An 18992-nucleotide genomic window follows, 5' to 3' on the forward strand; every position below is an offset into this window, starting at 1 on the left:
TAGTCTTTAGAAAAAAATACTGAGGGGAGAAATGATAACAGTCTTCAAGTATGTTAAAGGACAGTTATAAAGAGGACAGTACTAAACTGTTGTCCATGTCCACTGAAGGTAGGACAAGAAATAATCAGCTTCATCAATGGAAAGGGAGATTTAGGTTAGATGTTACAAAAACTTTCTAGCTGTAATGATACTTATGCACTAAAATAGGCTTTCAAGGCAGATTATGGAATCCTCATCATTGGAGGTTTTGAAGAACAGGTTAGACAAACATCTGTCAGGGACTGTCTAGGTTTACTTGGTCCTGGCTCAGCACAGGGAACTGGACTAGATAACCTCTTGAGGTCCCTTCCAGCCCTACATTTCTATGATTCTACAAAAGTAGGGTGTCCCACTAAATAAGGACTCAAATAAGGACTAAATGGAATAGAAAGGCCTTTCACAGAGTCCTAAATATAACTACAATTGGATTCTGGGAGATACACTCATGGAACTGAGATCACCAGGAGAGACCCCTGAAACAAAATGACTGTGTCCCCAGCCCAGCTCAGACAGAACCGCAAGACAAAGACCAAGAACAGTCCAAATTATCTCAATTGCCTTGGAGGAGAATAGCTTTTAGCTAGCAACTTTATACCTGAATATATAGCATTATTTTACCTCTTTTTTGTCATGTGCAGGTACATGGTTAAAATATTCACAGGCCTGCCAGAATAAAATATTTTCTTCACTAAACTCCTTCCGTAGAAATTCCTAGGGAAAAAAATAAGAATACAAAACATATGTCACAAAATAAAGACAAGTTGCTTACATTTTAAAACAACATATTTATACGGGGAGAAGAGGGAAGGAGAAGTTGGAGTTTGCATAATGTTGGGATTTTTTTTAAGTAATTAAAATGTTATTACTGGTTTCAGAATCAGGCTTTTTAAAAAAATAATTCCTAAGTTTAGAATCAGATTTCCCAAACACTGACCCTTTCCATTTATTTCAAACTTGTTCAATTTGCAATACCGAATCAAGTTACAATCAACATATTTCAATGTACGAAGACTGTTTAAAACTGTGCATTGTCAGACTGGTTCACAGACTAATCAACAAGATTTTAATAAGGATTTCAATAATTTTTAGTAATACTAAAATAGTTACACTGTAGGGAAGTTGCTTACCTTTAACTGAAGTTCTAACAAAAAAGAAAAGGAGTACTTGTGGCACCTTAGAGACTAACAAATTGATTTGAGCATAAGCTTTCGTGAGCTACAGCTGAGCTGAGCTGAGCTGTAGCTCACGAAAGCTTATGCTCAAATCAATTTGTTAGTCTCTAAGGTGCCACAAGTACTCCTTTTCTTTTTGCGAATATAGACTAACACGGCTGCTACTCTGAAACCTGAAGTTCTAACAGGGTACAATGGAGACAGTGAAAATGTTTCCCTCGAGTGCAATTTTTAATCATGTAAGTGGTCCTCACTTATATCCTTTGCTAGTTGCTTAAATTGGTATCAGTCTTACTATATTTTTTTTAAAATGTTTAATTAGAATAAAACCTTTCTGAATATAGCACTTGAGGCTGCCACTTTGCTGAAAAGAGGTAATTTGTGACATTAGTGGTGTGAATGCCCAGTAGAAGAGGCTGAAACCAGGTAAAACCAATTTCCAACCTGATTTAATAATAATTCCTTATCATAAAAGAATTAATATTTAAAGAGTTTAATTCTTAAAATACACATTTCTTTTTGACTTTTAAACCAATATTAAAGCACATCAGAAACTGGTTTACAATCTACGCAATGGTCTCCATAGAGCCACAAATTACATAATTTTTCAGTAAGGCTAATAATGAACTCAGAAAGACTTAAGTGTCATTTAAAACTAAGAAAGTAAGTCACTCTTTATTCACAAATGCTGAGAACTTTAGGCTGCTAGGCTGAGCAAAATAGAAGCTCAAGATGGCAAGAAACAAACATCCAACTCAAGGCAAAGCACTTTTTAATATATTAAACAAGCATTTTACTTTCACCCCTCTCCCTCTGGATGGGCTCTTTGTTAATGTGTTCATTAAAGCGTTACTCTATTTAGGATGGAAAGAAGTTCTAGTTTGTGCTCATTTATTCAGGACATTTTTTTCTTTTTATTTCCTAATATCAAATGTATAACACAGAGTTTGTGTGTGAAAGGAAGGTTACTCACCCTGTGCAGTAACTGAGGTTCTTTGAGATGGGTGGCCCTATGGGTGTTCCAGTTCAGGTGTTGGTGCATCCCTGCACCTTTGATTGGAGAATTTCAGCAGCAGTGTCCATCCAGGTTGTGCATGCGCTGTCCCTTTCTCGCACTGTTGTCGGCACCTATATAGTGCATGCGACCCAACCCCTCTCAGTTCCCTCTCAGTCTGGAAATTGAACTCCGAAGTAGAGGGGAGGAGAGTGGGTGGTAGATCACCCCCAAGGACACCCAACTCAAAGAACATAAGTTACTGCAGAGGGTGAGTAATCCTTTCTTCCTCTTCAAGGAGTGTCCCTGTGGGTGACTGTCAAGCAGTGCCCTACATTGGATGGAAGGGTCTTCAGAGTTGCCTGTGTAAGTGATGATAATACTGTAAGATCTACCAATGCAGTTGATCTTGAACTCTGGTTGATTGCATAGTGTTTTGTAAACGTGTGTACGGAAGCCCAAGTGGCTGCTCTACATATGTCCAGTAGCTTTTCTAAGCAACAAAATCATGAAGTTGAAAGGGATCAGGTAGAGTGAGTTCTGATCCCAGATGTGGTTGAAGGTTCTTTTGTTGATAACAGATGGATGCACCTGGAGATCCATTTAGATGGTCTCTGTGTAGAGACAGCGGAGCCTTGTAGAACGTTCCGTAGTGGAAATGTAAAGCCTCGGAGATTTTTTGAAAGGCTTACTTTTGTCAAGGTAGAACACTAGCGCACACCTGACGTCTAGGATATGTAATACTGACTCCTGCATGTTCCCATCAGGTTTAGGGAAGAATGGGGAAAGATGGATTGGTTGGGTTACATTGAAGGAGGAAGATTCTTTAGGTAGAAATTTTGGGTGGTGTCTTAGTGCGACCTTGTCCTTGAAAAAGATGGTGTAAGGTGAGCGTGCCAGGAGTGTCCCTAACTTGCCCATTCAGTGGACTGATGTTATAGTCACTAAGAACACCACTTTCATCGATAGATGTATCAGAGAGCATGTTGCTACGGGTTCAAATGGGGGTCCAGTGAGGCAGCATAACACTAAGTTCAAATCCCAACGTGGAGTAGGTACACGCACTTTGGGATAAACATTCTTGATACCTGTAAGAAAATGTTTGAGATTTGCCCATCCGATCACCAATGTCCCATTGATCTTGTAGTGAAAAACGGTAATAGTCACGAGATGTACCTTGACTGAGCTAATGGAGAGCCCCCAGATGTCTTTAGTCTCAAAATATAGCCCAATATCCAGGGTAGGGGTATGGAAATGGCACTAATATGTTTGTTCTGGCACCACATGTGGAACCTCTTCCATTTGTGAAAGTAAGTATCATGCGGGGTTGTCCTTCTACTGTTTAGCAATATGTCTTTAACCCGGTCCGAACAGGCTAGTTTGTCATGACAGAATCATGTAGAAGCCATGCTTTCAAGTGAAGTCTCTCCAGCTTCGGGTGGTGAACCCATCCAGCATCCTGTGATAGAATGTCTCACAGAGGTGGAAGAGTGGATGGTGAGCATACCCCCCGCCTGCAATAGGTACAAGTACCAAGTCTGTCTGGGCCATGTTGGGACTATCAATATGACTTTGGCCTTGTTGGTACATATTTTGTGTATCATCCTTGATAACAAGGGGATCAGAGGGAATGCATGTAACATGTATGCATCGCATTTGAAGAGGAAAGCATCCCATAGGGACTGCAGCCCCATACTTGCTCTTGAGCAGAATTGTGAGCATTTGTTGTTCTAGGATGTTGCAACAGATGGGTGACCGCAGTGTCTGAATATGTTTTGTAGGACTGTGTTATTTAGTTCCCATTCATGATCCTGGGAAAATTCTCTGCTCAATGTATCCCTTGTAGTATTTTGATGACTTGGGAGGTACAAGGCTTAGATGTTGACATTGTGCCAGACACACCAATTCCTTAGTTCCATGGCTTTGGTGCATAGGGAGTGTGAACGTGCCCCTCCCTGTTGATTTATATAAAACATGCAGACAATGTTGTCTGTCATTATCTGTATATTCTCGTTCCTTATCAGTGGCAGGAAGTGCAAGCATGTGTTGTGAACTGCAAGCAGTTCTAAGAGGTTTATGTGTAACAGTGTCTTACAAAGAGACTACTGTGCCCTAAATCCTGGGGCTCCCCAGCCTATCAAGGAGGCATTGGTTGTGATTATTATTGAAGGTGGAATCTGAGGGCAAGGGACTTCCATGCACACATTGTTGGGTTGCGTCCACCAGTGTAGAGAGTTTTTGGCATTGCAAGGCGTCTGTTTAGGCTGTGTTTGTGTGGTATGTAGATGATTCTTAGCCAGCCCTGAAGACAACACAACACATGTGAAGATGTGCATGTCATACCAGGAATGTGGTTGCCACCATATGTCCTAATAGTTGGAGGCAGGTTCGCGCTGATATGTGGAGTGTTCAGTGATGATGAGATGAGGCTGGATAGAGTGATGAACCTGTTCACTGGTAATGATGCTCTGGCTTCTAGAGAGTTGAGATGGGCCCCAATGAAGTCTAACTTCTGTATGGGATTTAGAGTTGATTTTTGTATTTTTTTGTAAACCCAGTCTCAGGAAGAGGTTGAGTGTCCTGTGTGTAACGTTGAGGGTGTCTGTCTGAGTGGGAGCTTTTAATAGACAACCTTCCCGATGGCGAATATTATTACACCTTGTTTGCAGAGATGTGCTGCTACTACTGCAAGAATTTTGGATAACACTCATGGTGCCAGCAAGAAACTGAAAGGCAGAACTTTGTATTGGTAATGTTCTGTTCCCGGAGTAAAACTGAGAAACATCTTGTGAGCAGGGTGGTATGGTTATGTGGAAATAAGATTCTTGGAGGTTGAGAGCTAAAAACCAGTCCCCCTGTTCCAGTGCTAGAGTGACCATCTGGAATCGTTGGATCCTTATGAATCTGTTGAGATTTCTGAGGTCTAGAATAGGCCTCCATCCTCCATTCTTTTTCTGGGTTATGTAGTAGTGGGAATAAAAGCCCTTCCCCTCTGCGTTGAGCTGGTACTGGTTATACAGCGCCCATATGTAACAGATGGTTTACTTTCTGCCATAGAAGTTGTTCATGAAAAAGGTCCGTGAAGAAGGATGGGGAGGGAGAGTGGGTTGGGGGGATGGAGAGGAATGGTATTGCGTAGCCTGTATGGATTATTTCAAGGACCCATTTGTCCGTGGTGATGGAAATCCATGCTGAATAGAAAGGGGTCAAAAGGTGGCCAAAAACAGAGGATGGACACCTGTCAGCCCTGATGGGTGGGGGAGGTTGCTCGGACCCTCGACCAAATCCTCAAAATTGTTGTTTAGCAAAGGATGGCTGAGACGCAGATGCTTGCGGTGGAGGTGGTTGACGCCTCGAAGGTCTCTGCCTTCACAGCCTGTCACTTTGTCTCGTAGTGTTTCTGTTGTTGAGCATATGGGGCAACCGTGTGTACTGGTAGGGAGAATATCTACCCTGTTTTCTTTTGGTTGCAGGTGTATATATCCCCAAGGTGCGGAGAGTTGCCCAAGAGTCCTTCAGAGTGTGGAGGGCTTTGTCTATCTTTGAGGCAAACAATTTCTGGCCATCAGAGAGGAGGTCCTCCACTGCAGACTGGACTTCCCTGGAGAAACCAGACAGGTGAAGCCACGACACTTGGTGCATAACAATGGCAGTAGCCGTGATCATGCTGCCAGGGCTGCCACATCTAGGGACACCTGTAGGGTGGTTTTGGCCAGAAGCCCACCCTAAGTTAAGATGGATTTGAATTCATCCCTTTTTTCTTCTGGAATATCATTAATAAATTTTGCAAGTTTGGAGTAGATTACGTGGTCGTACTTTGCCATCAATGCTGACTAACTGGCAATTCGTAACTGCAAGGTTGCTGAAGAGCAGGCCTTTTGGCCAAAAAATTCTAGTCATTTCCACTCCTTGGGGGTGGATCTATATCAATGTTGTCTATCGTGCTGGTTGATGACTAGAGAGTTCAGTGCTGCGTGGAAAAATAATAAGTCTATCCCCTTTGAGGGGACATAATACTTTGCGCATCAGCTCTCTTGCAGGTGGATGTTATTGTTGCTGGAGTCTGCCATATGGTTTTGGCTGGTTCCATGAATGCATCATTTATTGGAAGCACTATTTTTGAAGCCAATTAAGTCTGCAGAATGTGGGATTCTGGGATATCCTCTAGCGTGATCTCCTGGCAGTCTGCAACTCTCCTGAAGAGTTCTTGAAAGTGTTTGAAATTGTCCACGGCTGTGGGTGGTGGAGGCATTATGGCCTCATCTGGGGAAGAGGAGGAAATATGGACAGGTGGTGTCGTGTCCTGTTCCAGGGCTTCCTCTTGTTCCTCAAAGCTCTCCTCAATGGGCTCTGATAGTGCAGCCACAGAGGATGGTGGGAAAGACCGAAGCCTTTCCCTGTACGGACTCGGGGGCTTGGTATATTGCCTCATGTTTGCAGCCCTGGTGTCCCAATAAGGCCACTCAGTGGGGAATGGCATACATGGAGGTAGGCCATGCCAGTTCTGGGTATTAGGACCGGGATGAGGTCTGAGCCGTACAAGTAGTCCTAGCAAGAGCAGGTTGGACAGGAGAGGAGTGGTGCAATGAGAAAACACCCTCCTTCTCATTATCCTCTTCCTCACTGGAAAATGGAAGGGCCAGCGGTTAATCAGGTTAGCCTGGTACCGTGTATACCAGGAAATACATCAGTGCTGAAGAGCGGGTATTTAGGCATCGATGATACCAATAAGTCCTTATGTTCCAGGAAATGGTGTGATGCTAACGGTTTTGGCATAGAAGTAATCGATGCCAATGGCGTCATTGAAGCTGTGGATGTCAGTGCCAATGCCTAGGTGCTCTGTGTTGTCAGGTGGTAACACCATATGCCATGAGGAGAGTCTCAGTCCGCATCTTTCAGCGGTTCCACTGGTACCACAACAGAGGAGATGAGCTTTTGTTTGCCTCTTGACTCAGTCTGCCCACTTGGCTTCAGCAGAAGGTATGGCATGGGTGGTGCTGGAGGATCCTGGTGCCTCATACATACTCAGCCGCAGTGTGGTCCGTACCAAGGATATCGAATGAGCTGCAAACCATTTCTTTTTCGGGGGCGCTTTTGAAGGAGAAAATGCTGTTCTTTTCCCTGTTACTTTTTAGGAGGGTGTCTGCTGGTTGGAATGAGATGCCAAGCACAGAGACTTTTCCATAAGGATAAGTTTTAGATGCAGGTTTCTGTTCTTCCCGGCACAAGCCTTTAAGTTGCTGCAGTGAAAACACTTTTGTGGGATATGCGTCTCACCTAAGCATCAGACACATTGAAAGTTATCATCCAATACCCTGATAGTTTCCTGGCAGGAAAGGAAGAGCTTGAAACCCGGTGAATTGGGCATGGCTTGAACTATGGTAAAGGTAGGAAATAAATTTTTAAAAAATTGAGAAAAATACAGGAGGAAGAAAATGGGTAGGTAAATCTAACTAGTAAACAAACAACTACTTAAAGATATCAGCTATCACACTGCTAAGAGCTCTGTCTCAGGCCAAGGACGTTGAGAAGGAACTGAGAGAGATCAGGTTGCGGAGCAAGATAGGCGCTGACAGTGACATCACATGCACGACCCAGATGAACACTGCTGCTGAAATTCTCTAAAGATGCAGAGATGCATCAACAGGAAGTGGAGCATGCACAGGACACTCCTTGGAGAAGAACTGCAGCTTGTGTGCATGCATCAAGGACTCTGGAAGTCAGGTGTGTGTAAAACTATGCTCTTCAAGCTCAGGCCCTGGAGGATTAGCACACTGAACTTTCTTATTTTAAAATAACTGGACATATTATTTTGTAATGGGATGCTAGGGAGACAGAAGGTGTGCATTTTGCCATTAAAGGCTCAGAACATCTCTTCAATGACTTCTCTCTTTCTCATGAGAGTGAATCATTAAGTCCATACATAGATTCAGATCTCTCCTTTATTTGCTGATGCAGCTATAAAGGGACCCTGTAGATTCTGCTTTTTTTGTCTGGCTATCTTCTGATGTCATTTTGCAAACACTTTCGTAGTACAATTACTTCATTTAGGTTAAACAAACTGTATAAAATTATGAGTGATCCTCTCTAAATGTTGAAAAAATGTGTTAAAGACATTTCCATCAACTCTGACAAAAATGTCCACCATTTCCACAAATCTTTTCCAGAGATCCTAGTTGTTGCTAGGATAAATAAAAGCCTAAGGAATAGAAAGGACTGTTTTGGGTGGGAAGGCTTTCTGCAGAATTTAAACACATATCCCCTTACATTTCTATCTAGTTTGCTTGTGAAAATAATTTTGACATTAACTCATTTTCTTGACTCAGCTTTGTGTTCTGCAACAGACTTTGTGTGACTGTGGCCAAGTCAAATAACCTGTAAGTGCCTCACAATTTCCTTATTTTTAAAATGGGGATAACATTACTTATTCCCTCACAAAGATGCTGCAAGGTTTAATTCACACTTGGGAAATGCACTTGTCCAGTATAACTGGACAGATTTGCACATCAATTGAAAGAAACTTCCATATGGATAAAACAAAGTTTTGATCATGCAAATAGCTGACTAGTCTATCAATTCTTTAGAAATTATTTAGAAAGACATTTACAACTGTAAAAATATTATCTTGCGTACGGTTGCAAATCCAGTTGAATGCCACTGACATAAGAGATATGGAAGCTTTACTAAATATTCAGACACAAAGGATAAGGGAAAAATTTTCATTGCCATCAGCTAAAAGAATATTGGACATCCACTGTACTACAGTATGTAGGAACCTGCAGGTTTTCTTTAAACTTGGTCCAGCTGAAAAGACAGTTTATTAGAAAAATATAATACGCTTGAAGTGTTTTGAGTTATAATAATCTCTTGACTCTAAAATCTAAAGACAGTGCCAAGAAAAACAGAAAACAATCACAGGAAAAAATCTTTGCAGAGATATTAGATGTTTTGGAAGCCCCCTTCTTGCCCCTCACTACTTACTGAGAAAAATCTAACTCCAACAGGATCCTGCAGAAGACGTTCAAATGAAACGGCCCAGCTTGCAACTCTTCTTTCTCGGAGTCGTCGACAGCTCTGTACACTGGGAAGACTAGCATTGCTACTGAGGCTATTATCACTGATACAGTCTTTTAAATCACTACTGTTTAGCTCTGTTGAAAAAGCACAAAGACACCTGCCAATAGAATTATTTTTTTTCTATTCTCCTCTCCTTAGTAACATTTTAGTAGGCTTTTCATGACACCTATTGATGTTTACAATACCACAGACTTCACAAAACACTCTTCACTCTTTTAGAACCAACTGCACTGAAAAGTAACCTTCTCTCAAAATTCTCTCCTATTCGATTACAAAGATAATTAACTACTGTAAGGGCAATAATGCACTTCTTTGGAGCAACTACTGCTAAGAGCACCAAGGAGCCAGGACAAGGGGAGACAGTCTCCAATCCCCACCACTCTGAACCAGCACTTTGGGCACATATGCCCCAGGAGTACCCCACCGTTTCACTATCACCAGGGGGGCTGCAGTTCTCCACAGAATTTCCCAATTGGAATGGTCCTTTAACAGGAATCCATAATTCATCAGGAAGTGTCAGTAACACCAGGCAACAAAGCCTTATGTGCAGTTCCAAACTATGAGTTGATTTGTGTGGTTGGGATATTGACTACTGAATATGGAAAATGAGGGAAAGGATGCAACTGAGGAAGGGGGGAAGGTAATAAATCGGCCCCAGAAGTACCTTTTCATTCTTGGACAGCCGGAGCATTGCAGTACTCACTCCAAACTTAGTCAGTGAGCTTTCTGACACTGGCAGGGACTCTTCCCTGCTCTACGTACAGCAGCAAAAGGACTGCAAGAAACCTTGGGGTCCTAGTGACCTCCAAATCCATGTGGGGCAAACAACCCATGGTAAGGATCTTCTTAGAGCCTGCTAATGTTCAGCCTCCCCTTCTTAGGGGATGCTGCATTCTTCTTAAAGTGATACTTCCCCTAAAAAATTCTCTGGAAGGCTAATAAGGAAGCAGTAACCTAGTTTACTACACCATTCCAGTGTTTCTAAATAGAATGTTTCACCCTCTTTGGAAAAACAAAAGTAAGAAGTGCAGCTAAAAATATTTTCTATCTGAACTTAGGAAAAAACAAACATTTAAAATAAGAAACCACTAGTCCAACTACATACCACAAAACAATGTTGACAAAATGTTCTCATTACCCCATAGAAATATATAAACTATGTTAAAAGCTGTAATATGATGTTGCTGTGATTTAAGAACACCAAAAAGGCTAGCTGCAACTAAAAAGGCTAAGAGAGGATGATAGGTGTTGTTCACTGCAAGGATGAAATTGTAGGTGAAAAACAACAATAACCCCAATACACCTAACAAACATACCTAGCAAACAAACTTAGGCCAATTACACCCACCTCCAAACAAAAACAAAAAAACAACACAACCCCTGCAAGAGTAAAAATATTGCAGGCAGAAGTCTAGCAGCACAGTGGGGGATGTCAAGTTTATTGCACTGCATGTAGCACGTATGATTACCTGCCTCATATGCAGGAGCTGTAGGTGTGCATGTGGTGCAAATTACTCATGTCCCCCAGAGACATAGGCACCAACTTCTCCTGGTGCCGGTGGGTGCTAGACCCCCTCCCCACCTCACCCCAACTCCACCCCTGCCCAGCTCCCATTCCAACCCCTTTCCCAAAGTCCGCACCCCAACTCCACCCCATCCCTGCCCCTATTGGACTCCTTCCCCAAATCCCCACCTCTTCCCCGCCTCCTCTTCTGAGCACACCGTGTTTCCAATCCTCCCCCCTCCCTCCCACAGCAATGCTGCAGAGGTCCTGGTGGTTGTGGTAACTTGTAGGTACCAGTGATATAGGGAAAAGTAGAAAAGATGTCCTGGAGATCAAATTTTGGTTGGTAGGTAAGAGATTAAAGTCCAGGATCTCCCTGGTAACATTCTGTGAAATGCTTCCAGTTCCATGAGCAGGGCCAGAAAGACAGGCAGAACTCTAAGGTCTCAATGTGTGGATGAGACAATGATGAATAGAGGAGGATTTAAGGTTTATTATAAACTGGGAACCTTTTGGAAAAGGAGGAGCCTATGCAGAAAGAACAGGCTCCACCTAAACCAAAATGGAACCAGACTGCTGGCATGTAAAATTAAAAAGGTTAAATGGTTAAATTAAAGAGGATTTTTTAAACTATAGGCTGGGTGAAAGCCAACAGGCACAGAGGACCTGTGGTACAGGCAGAGACTTCCCTTATGGATACATTTATTAAAGGGGAAGTCTAAATTCTCATATAGATAATAGGAAAGAAGTTGGTAAAGTACAAATAGTAGATAGTGAGGAAAAAATTAAACATGAGAGTCCCATTTAAATATAACACTTGAAGACAAGCAACTGAATATTGACAAAATGTACAAGTGCTTATATACAACTGCTAAAATGGGCAAATTAGAGTGCCTAGTAGTAAATGAGGATAATGATGTAATAGGCATCACAAGAACTTGGTGAAATGAGGATAATCAATGGGATACAGTAATACCAGGGTACAAAACATACAAGAATGACAGAGTAGGTCATGCTGGTGTATGTGAAAGAAAGCACAGAGTTAAATACAATAAAAATCTTAAATGAATCAAAGTGTACCAAAGAATCATTATGGATAGAAATTCTATGCTTGAACAATAAGAGAACAGCAGTAGGAACATACTACCAACCACTGACCAAGATGGCGACAGTGATTGTGAAATGCTCAGGGAGATTTAAAAAAATAACAGAAAATGCAATAATAGAAGGTAATTTCAACTATCGTCATATTGACTGGGTAATATCACCTCAGGATATAGAGATAAAATTTCTAGACACCATAAACGACTGCTTCTTGGAGCATCTTATCCTGCAGAGGCAATTCTTGATTTAGTTATAAGTGGAGCACAGGATCTAGTCCAAGAGGTGAATACAGCTGAACCGCTCAGGAAGAGCGACCATAATGTAATTAAACTTAACATCACTGAAGGGGGGGAAATGCCAAAGAAACCAAACACAGTAGCATTTAATATCAAAAAGGGGAACTAAACAAAATGAAGAAGGTAGTTAAATGGAAATTAAAAGGAACAGCTGAAAAGTCAAATGGCTGCAAGGGGACTATATAAAAACACCATAACAGAGGTTCACAATAAATGTATACCCCAAATAAAAAAACCACTAGAAGGACCAAAAAATGCCACCATAGCTAAACAGCAGATTAAAAGAGGCAGTTAGAGGCAAAACCACATCCTTTAAAAACCTGTAGTCAAATCCCAGTGATGAAAAGACAAAGGAGCATAAACTTTGAAAAGTCAAGGGTAAAAGTACATTACTCCTGGGGCAATTCTGCGCCACTGCGGAATACAGAATTTTGCAGAATTCCCTGTTTTCCCCGCAGAATTTCCAGCCACCACTAGGGCTGCTGAACTCTGCAGAGCCCAGCTCGCAGTGAGTGGAGTGCCCAGACTAGCTAAGGTGGAGGCTACACACTCTTTGATCCTCATTCTCCCCCAGATGAGAGAGGGCCTAGGAGATCCAGCCAGCTCTGGCACAGGGTGAGGAAGGGCAGGGCCACACCACACCATGTCCCCCGGTGGAACAGTAAAGAAGTTGGGAGGAGTAAAGGTTCTAGGGGCGCTGGTGTCTGGACTTCGGGCTGCGCCGTGGCTGGGCTGTGTTGGGGGGAGCTGGTGTCTGGAGGCTTTGGGAAGGGTGGCTAGCGTCTGGGGGCTGCCCCATGGCTTGGCTCTGTGGGGCAGGGGGGTGCTGGGGTCTAGGGGGTGTCCCATGGCTAGGGTCTGCAGGAGGGGTGTCTGGGTTGGGGAGTGCCCCATAGCTTGGCTCTGGGGGGATGGGAGTTCAGGTGTCTGGGCTCTGGGGGCCACACACAGCTCCCTCCAGCACCCTGCAATGGGAACTGGGTTGTTGTAAGGGTTTCTTTAACTCTCTACTCCTGGGGGAATCTTTTTTGCTGTTGTCTGTATTGACATACTTGTTGACAAGTATTTTGAAATAAATTATCAAAATAATTTAAACTGGAGTGATTATATTTTGCTATTTTGACAAATAAAATATGCAGAATTTTGGAGAATTTTAAAATATTGTGCACAGAATTTTTAATTTTTTTGGTGCAGAATTCCCTGCAGGAGTATATAATAAGGCACTCCAAGAAAGAACTTGAAGAACAACTAGCAAAAGACACACAAACTAATTAACTTTTTAAAAAGTACATTAGAAGCATGAAGCCTGTCAAACAGTTAGTGGCACCACCAAACAACTGAGGTGCTAAAGGAGCACTCAAGGAAAATATGGCCATTGAGGAGACGCTAAATGAGTTCTTTGCATCCCTCTTCACTACAGAGGATGTGGTGGAGATTCCCACCCCTGAGTCATTCTTTTTAGGACACAAATCTAAGGAATTGTCCCAGATTGAGGTGTCAGTAGAGGAGGCTTCAGAACAAACTGATATATTAAACAGTAATAAGTCAAGATATAGACTGGAGGACCAGTGTTAGTAATAATAATAGGGCTCAGATTTTCCTAGATGCGATAGCTGATGGATTCCTTCATCAAGTAGTTGCTGAACCGACTAGAGGGGATGCCATTTTAGATTTAATTTTGGTGAGTAGCGAGGACCTCATAGAAGAAATGGTTGTAGGGGACAATCTTGGCTCAAGTGATCATGAGCTAATTCAGTTCAAACTAAATGGAAGGATTAACAAAAATAAATCTGCAACTAGGGTTTTTGATTTCAAAAGGGCTGACTTTCAAAAATTAAGGAAATTAGTTAGGGAAGTGGATTGGACTGAAGAACTTATGGATCTAAAGGTAGAGGAGGCCTGGGATTACTTTAAATCAAAACTGCAGAAGCTATCGGAAGCCTGTATCCCAAGAAAGGGGAAAAAATTCATAGGAAGGAGTTGTAGACCAAGCTGGATGAGCAAGCATCTTAGAGAGGTGATTAAGAAGAAGCAGAAAGCATACAGGGAGTGGAAGATGGGAGGGATCAGCAAGGAAAGCTACCTAATTGAGGTCAGAACATGTAGGGATAAAGTGAGACAGGCTAAAAGTCGAGTAGAGTTGGACCTTGCAAAGGGAATTAAAACCAATAGTAAAAGGTTCTATAGCCATATAAATAAGAAGAAAACTAAGAAGGAAGAAGTGGGGCCGCTTAACACTGAGGACGGAGTGGAGGTTAAAGATAATCTAGGCATGGCCCTATATCTAAACAAATACTTTGCCTCAGTCTTTAATAAGGCTAAAGAGGATCTTGGGGATAATGGTAGCATGACAAATGGGAAGGAGGATATAGAGGTAGATATTACCATATCAGAGGTAGAAGAGAAACTGAAACATCTTAATGGGACTAAATCGGGGGGCCCAGATAATCTTCATCCAAGAATATTAAAGGAATTGGCACCTGAAATTGCAAGCCCATTAGCAAGAATTTTTAATGCATCTGTAAACTCAGGAATAGTACCGAATGATTGGAGAATTGCTAATATAGTTCCTATTTTTAAGAAAGGGAAAAAAAGTGATCCGGGTAACTACAGGCCAGTTAGTTTGACATCTGTAGTATGCAAGGTCCTGGAAAAAATTTTGAAGGAGAAATTAGTTAAGGACATTGAAGTCAATGATAAATGGGACAAAATACAACATGGTTTTACAAAAGGTAGATCGTGCCAAACCAACCTAATCTCCTTTTTTGAAAAAGTAACAGATTTTTTAGATAAAGGAAATGCAGTGGATGTAATTTACCTAGATTTCAGTAAGGCATTTGATACCGTGCCACATGGGGAATTATTAGTTAAATTGGAGAAGATGGGGATCAATATGAACATCAAAAGGTGGATAAGGAATTGGTTAAAGGGGAGATTGCAACGGGTCCTACTGAAAGGCGAACTGTCAGGTTGGAGGGAGGTTACCAGTGGAGTTCCTCAGGGATCGGTTTTGGGACCAATCTTATTTAATCTTTTTATTACTGACCTTGGCACAAAAAGTGGGAGTGTGCTAATAAAGTTTGCAGATGATACAAAGCTGGGAGGTATTGCCAATTTGGAGAAGGATCGGGATATTATACAGGAGGATCTGGATGACCTTGTAAACTGGAGTAATAGTAATAGGATGAAATTTAATAGTGAGAAGTGTAAGGTTACGCATTTAGGGATTAATAACAAGAATTTTAGCTATAAGTTGGGGACGCATCAATTAGAAGTAACGGAAGAGGAGAAGGACCTTGGAGTATTGGTTGATCATAGGATGACTATGAGCTGCCAATGTGATATGGCTGTGAAAAAAGCTAATGCGGTTTTGGGATGCATCAGGAGAGGCATTTCCAGTAGGGATAAGGAGGTTTTAGTACCGTTATACAAGGCACTGGTGAGACCTCACCTAGAATACTGTGTGCAGTTCTGGTCTCCCATGTTTAAAAAGGATGAATTCAAGCTGGAGCAGGTACAGAGAAGGGCTACTAGGATGATCCGAGGAATGGAAAACTTGTCTTATGAAAGGAGACTTAAGGAGCTTGGCTTGTTTAGCCTAACTAAAAAAAGGTTGAGGGGAGATATGATTGCTCTCTATAAATATATCAGAGGGATAAATACAGGAGAGGGAGAGGAATTATTTCAGCTCAGCACCAATGTGGACACAAGAACAAATGGGTATAAACTGGCCACCAGGAAGTTTAGACTTGAAATCAGACGAAGGTTTTTAACCATCAGAGGAGTGAAGTTTTGGAATAGCCTTCCAAGGGAAGCAGTGGGGGCAAAAGATCTATCTGGCTTTAAGATTCTCCTCGATAAGTTTATGGAGGAGATGGTATGATGGGATAATGGGATTTTGGTAAGTAATTGATCTTTAAATATTCAAGGTAAATAGGCCAAATCCCCTGAGATGGGATATTAGATGGATGGGATCTGAGTTACTATAGAAAATTCTTTCCTGGGTATCTGGCTGGTGAATCTTGCCCATATGCTCAGGGTTTAGCTGATCGCCATATTTGGGGTCGGGAAGGAATTTTCCTCCAGGGCAGATTGGAGAGGCCCTGGAGGTTTTTCGCCTTCCTCTGTAGTATGGGGCATGGTTGACTTGAGGGAGGCTTCTCTGCTCCTTGAAGTCTTTGAACCATGATTTAAGGACTTCAATAGCTCAGACATGGGTGAGGTTTTTCATAGGAGTGGGTGGGTGAAATTCTGTGGCCTGCGCTGTGCAGGAGGTCGGACTAGATTATCAGAATGGTCCCTTCTGACCTTAGTATCTATGAATCTAAGAGGACCAGGTGGTATTTGTGACATTCTGTACCTCAGGGGAGCACCCTGTAACCCCCATATTCCTCATTTATATATAATTGTGATATTGCATATAAAGAATGCCATATAAGGTATCAGGGGAAAGGTTATGAGCTGCTGAAAGCTATTGTTCTATCTAAATATGTATATCATCAATGCATATGAAATTATAAGAATTGTGTTGTATGGTTTTCACTAAAATATGCTGTGGGTTTGGGAAGCGCCAAGATACTAGCTAGAGACAATGACAAGGGAAGAGGTAACCAATGCCCCCGGGTGGGTGCTAAACAACCATCAACAGCTGCTGTCCAGCAAAGGAGTTACAATTCAATGACTCACCTGCACAAGGCCACACCAGGGGAATTGCTCAACCTTGTCTGGTGACCCAGCAATGCCCAACAGACAAGTCTGGATTTGCGTTCTCCAAGCACATGGACTAAGAGTATAAAACAGAACACAGGGGCCCACTGCTTCGCCTTTCTCCTGCCCCACCTATGCTGCAAGCAACAAGGACACTCAGAAGACTGAAAACTCCAACAGAGGAGACTGGCCCAGGTTTAAGGAACAAACCTATATATTAAGGACTGCAATATCCAGTGGGAAGAGAAAAAATTCTTAATCTAGATGTTACCCAGCCTAATAGGGTTGAGAGTTTAGACTGCATGCTTACATTTTATTTTCTTTTGGTAACTAACTCTGACTTTTTGCCTATCACTTATAATCAGTTAAAATCTATCTTTTGTAATAAATAAACTTGTTTAACTGTTTATCTTTGAGTTTGCCTGAAGTGTTTGGTAAATCTGCTCAGATAATCTACTTTCCATTGATGAAGTGGTAAACCAATTAATAAATTTGAACTGTTCATCTAGAGCAGTGCAAGACGGTATATTCATGAGGTACAAGGCTGGGAGCAGGGGGAATTTGGCTGGTGCCTTTCTCTGTGTGATTCATGAGTGGCTCTGGGAGCATTCATGCAATCTAGCTTGGTGCGGGACTCCACATTCGATTGTGCTGAGTGACAACAGCTTGCTGCTTGTCACTAGCAAAGCATTGTGAGAGACAGTCCAGGTTGGAGAGTTAAGGGGGCACAGCAGTCCCACGGTCCCAGGCTGTGCCCCAGGGATCCCGTCACAATATTCATCCAAGAGTTCTGAAGGAACTCAAACATGAAATTGCAGAACAACTAACTGGTATATAACCTATCACTTAAATCAATCTCTGTAACAGATGACTGGAGAGTAGCTAATGTAATGCCAATTTAAAAAAAAAAAAAAAAAAAAAAAAAAAAAAAAAGCTCCAGAGGCAATCCTAGCAATTACAGGTCAGTTAGCCTAACTTCAGGACCAGACACACTGGATGAAACTATACTAAAGAAAGAACAGAATTATCAGATATATAGATGAACACGATATGTTTGGGAAGAGTCAACACGCCATTTGCAAAGGGAAATGTCTCCTCACCAATCTATTAGAATTCTTTGAGGGAGCCAACAAGCATGTGAACAAGGGTGGTCTAGTGGAAATAGTGTACGTGGACTTTCAGAAAGACTGACAAGACCACCAAATGCTGATAAGCAAAGTAGACAGTCATGGGATAAGAGGGAAGATTCTCTCATGGATCAATGACTGGTTAAAATATAGGAAACAAAGAGTAGGAATAAAGGGTCAGTTTTCAGAATGGAGAGAGGTAAATAGCGGGATCCCGCAAGGATCTGTACTCGAATCTGTGGTGTTCAACATATTCCTAAATCATCTGGAAAAGGCAGTGAAGTGTGAGGTGGCAAAGTTTGCAAATGATATTAAATTACTCAAGATAGAGCCAAAGCAGACTATAAAGAGTTACTAAGGGATCTCACAAAACTGGGTAACTGGGCAACAAAATGACAGATGAAATTCAGTGTTCACAAATGCAAAGTAATGCACATTGGAAAACATAACCCCAACTCTACATGTAAAATGATGTGGTCTAAATTAGCAGTTATCACTCAAGAAAGAGGAATGAACAGAGGGGAAGCAAACAGAGGGAGTTTGCCTTGAAGCTATCGGAGAAGAGTGCTCTTGAGATAGGTGCTGCATTGGGGGACTGTGTTTTGAGTTAATGGGGTGGATATCCGAGTGTTTCTGCTGTGACAATCTGTTTGACTAGTGTTTGACTGGTGCTAGTTGCAGGGACTGCTTGATTGCATGTTTGTTTGTTTGAAAAGTGTGAACAAGGAGTGCTTTGTTCCAGGTAGGCCTTGAGTAGTGGTTGATTGAAGTGTGAAACAGAACATAAGAATGGCCATACTGGGTCAGACCAAAGGTCCATCTAGCCCAGTATCCTGTCTTCTGACAGTGGCCAATGCCAGGTGCCCTAGAGTGAATGAACAGAACAGGTAATCCTTGAGTGGTCCATTCCCTGTCGCTCATTCCCAGCTTCTGGCAAACCGAAGCTAGGAACATCATCCCTACCCATCCTGG

The 18992-nt window shown here is 42.1% G+C and overlaps 1 protein-coding gene across 14 annotated transcripts in view; it reads right to left on the minus strand.

Moving 5' to 3' along the window:
- The window catches only part of RGS12 (regulator of G protein signaling 12), a 173554-nt gene that overhangs the window by 51892 nt on the left and 102670 nt on the right, over positions 1 to 18992 (minus strand). For 12 of the 14 annotated variants that reach the window (XM_038400163.2, XM_043512523.1, XM_038400158.2 and 9 more), the window contains 2 exons: positions 9187 to 9356; positions 658 to 750 (listed from right to left, as the gene is read on the minus strand). In XM_038400163.2, the coding sequence (XP_038256091.1) occupies positions 658 to 750; positions 9187 to 9356 (263 nt within the window). The remainder of the gene's footprint in view (positions 1 to 657; positions 751 to 9186; positions 9357 to 18992) is intronic. The other 2 variants (XM_043512527.1, XM_043512528.1) reach the window with 1 other exon arrangement.

This window comes from Dermochelys coriacea, chromosome 4, assembly GCF_009764565.3.
Source record: "Dermochelys coriacea isolate rDerCor1 chromosome 4, rDerCor1.pri.v4, whole genome shotgun sequence".
Lineage (NCBI taxonomy): Eukaryota > Metazoa > Chordata > Testudines > Dermochelyidae > Dermochelys > Dermochelys coriacea.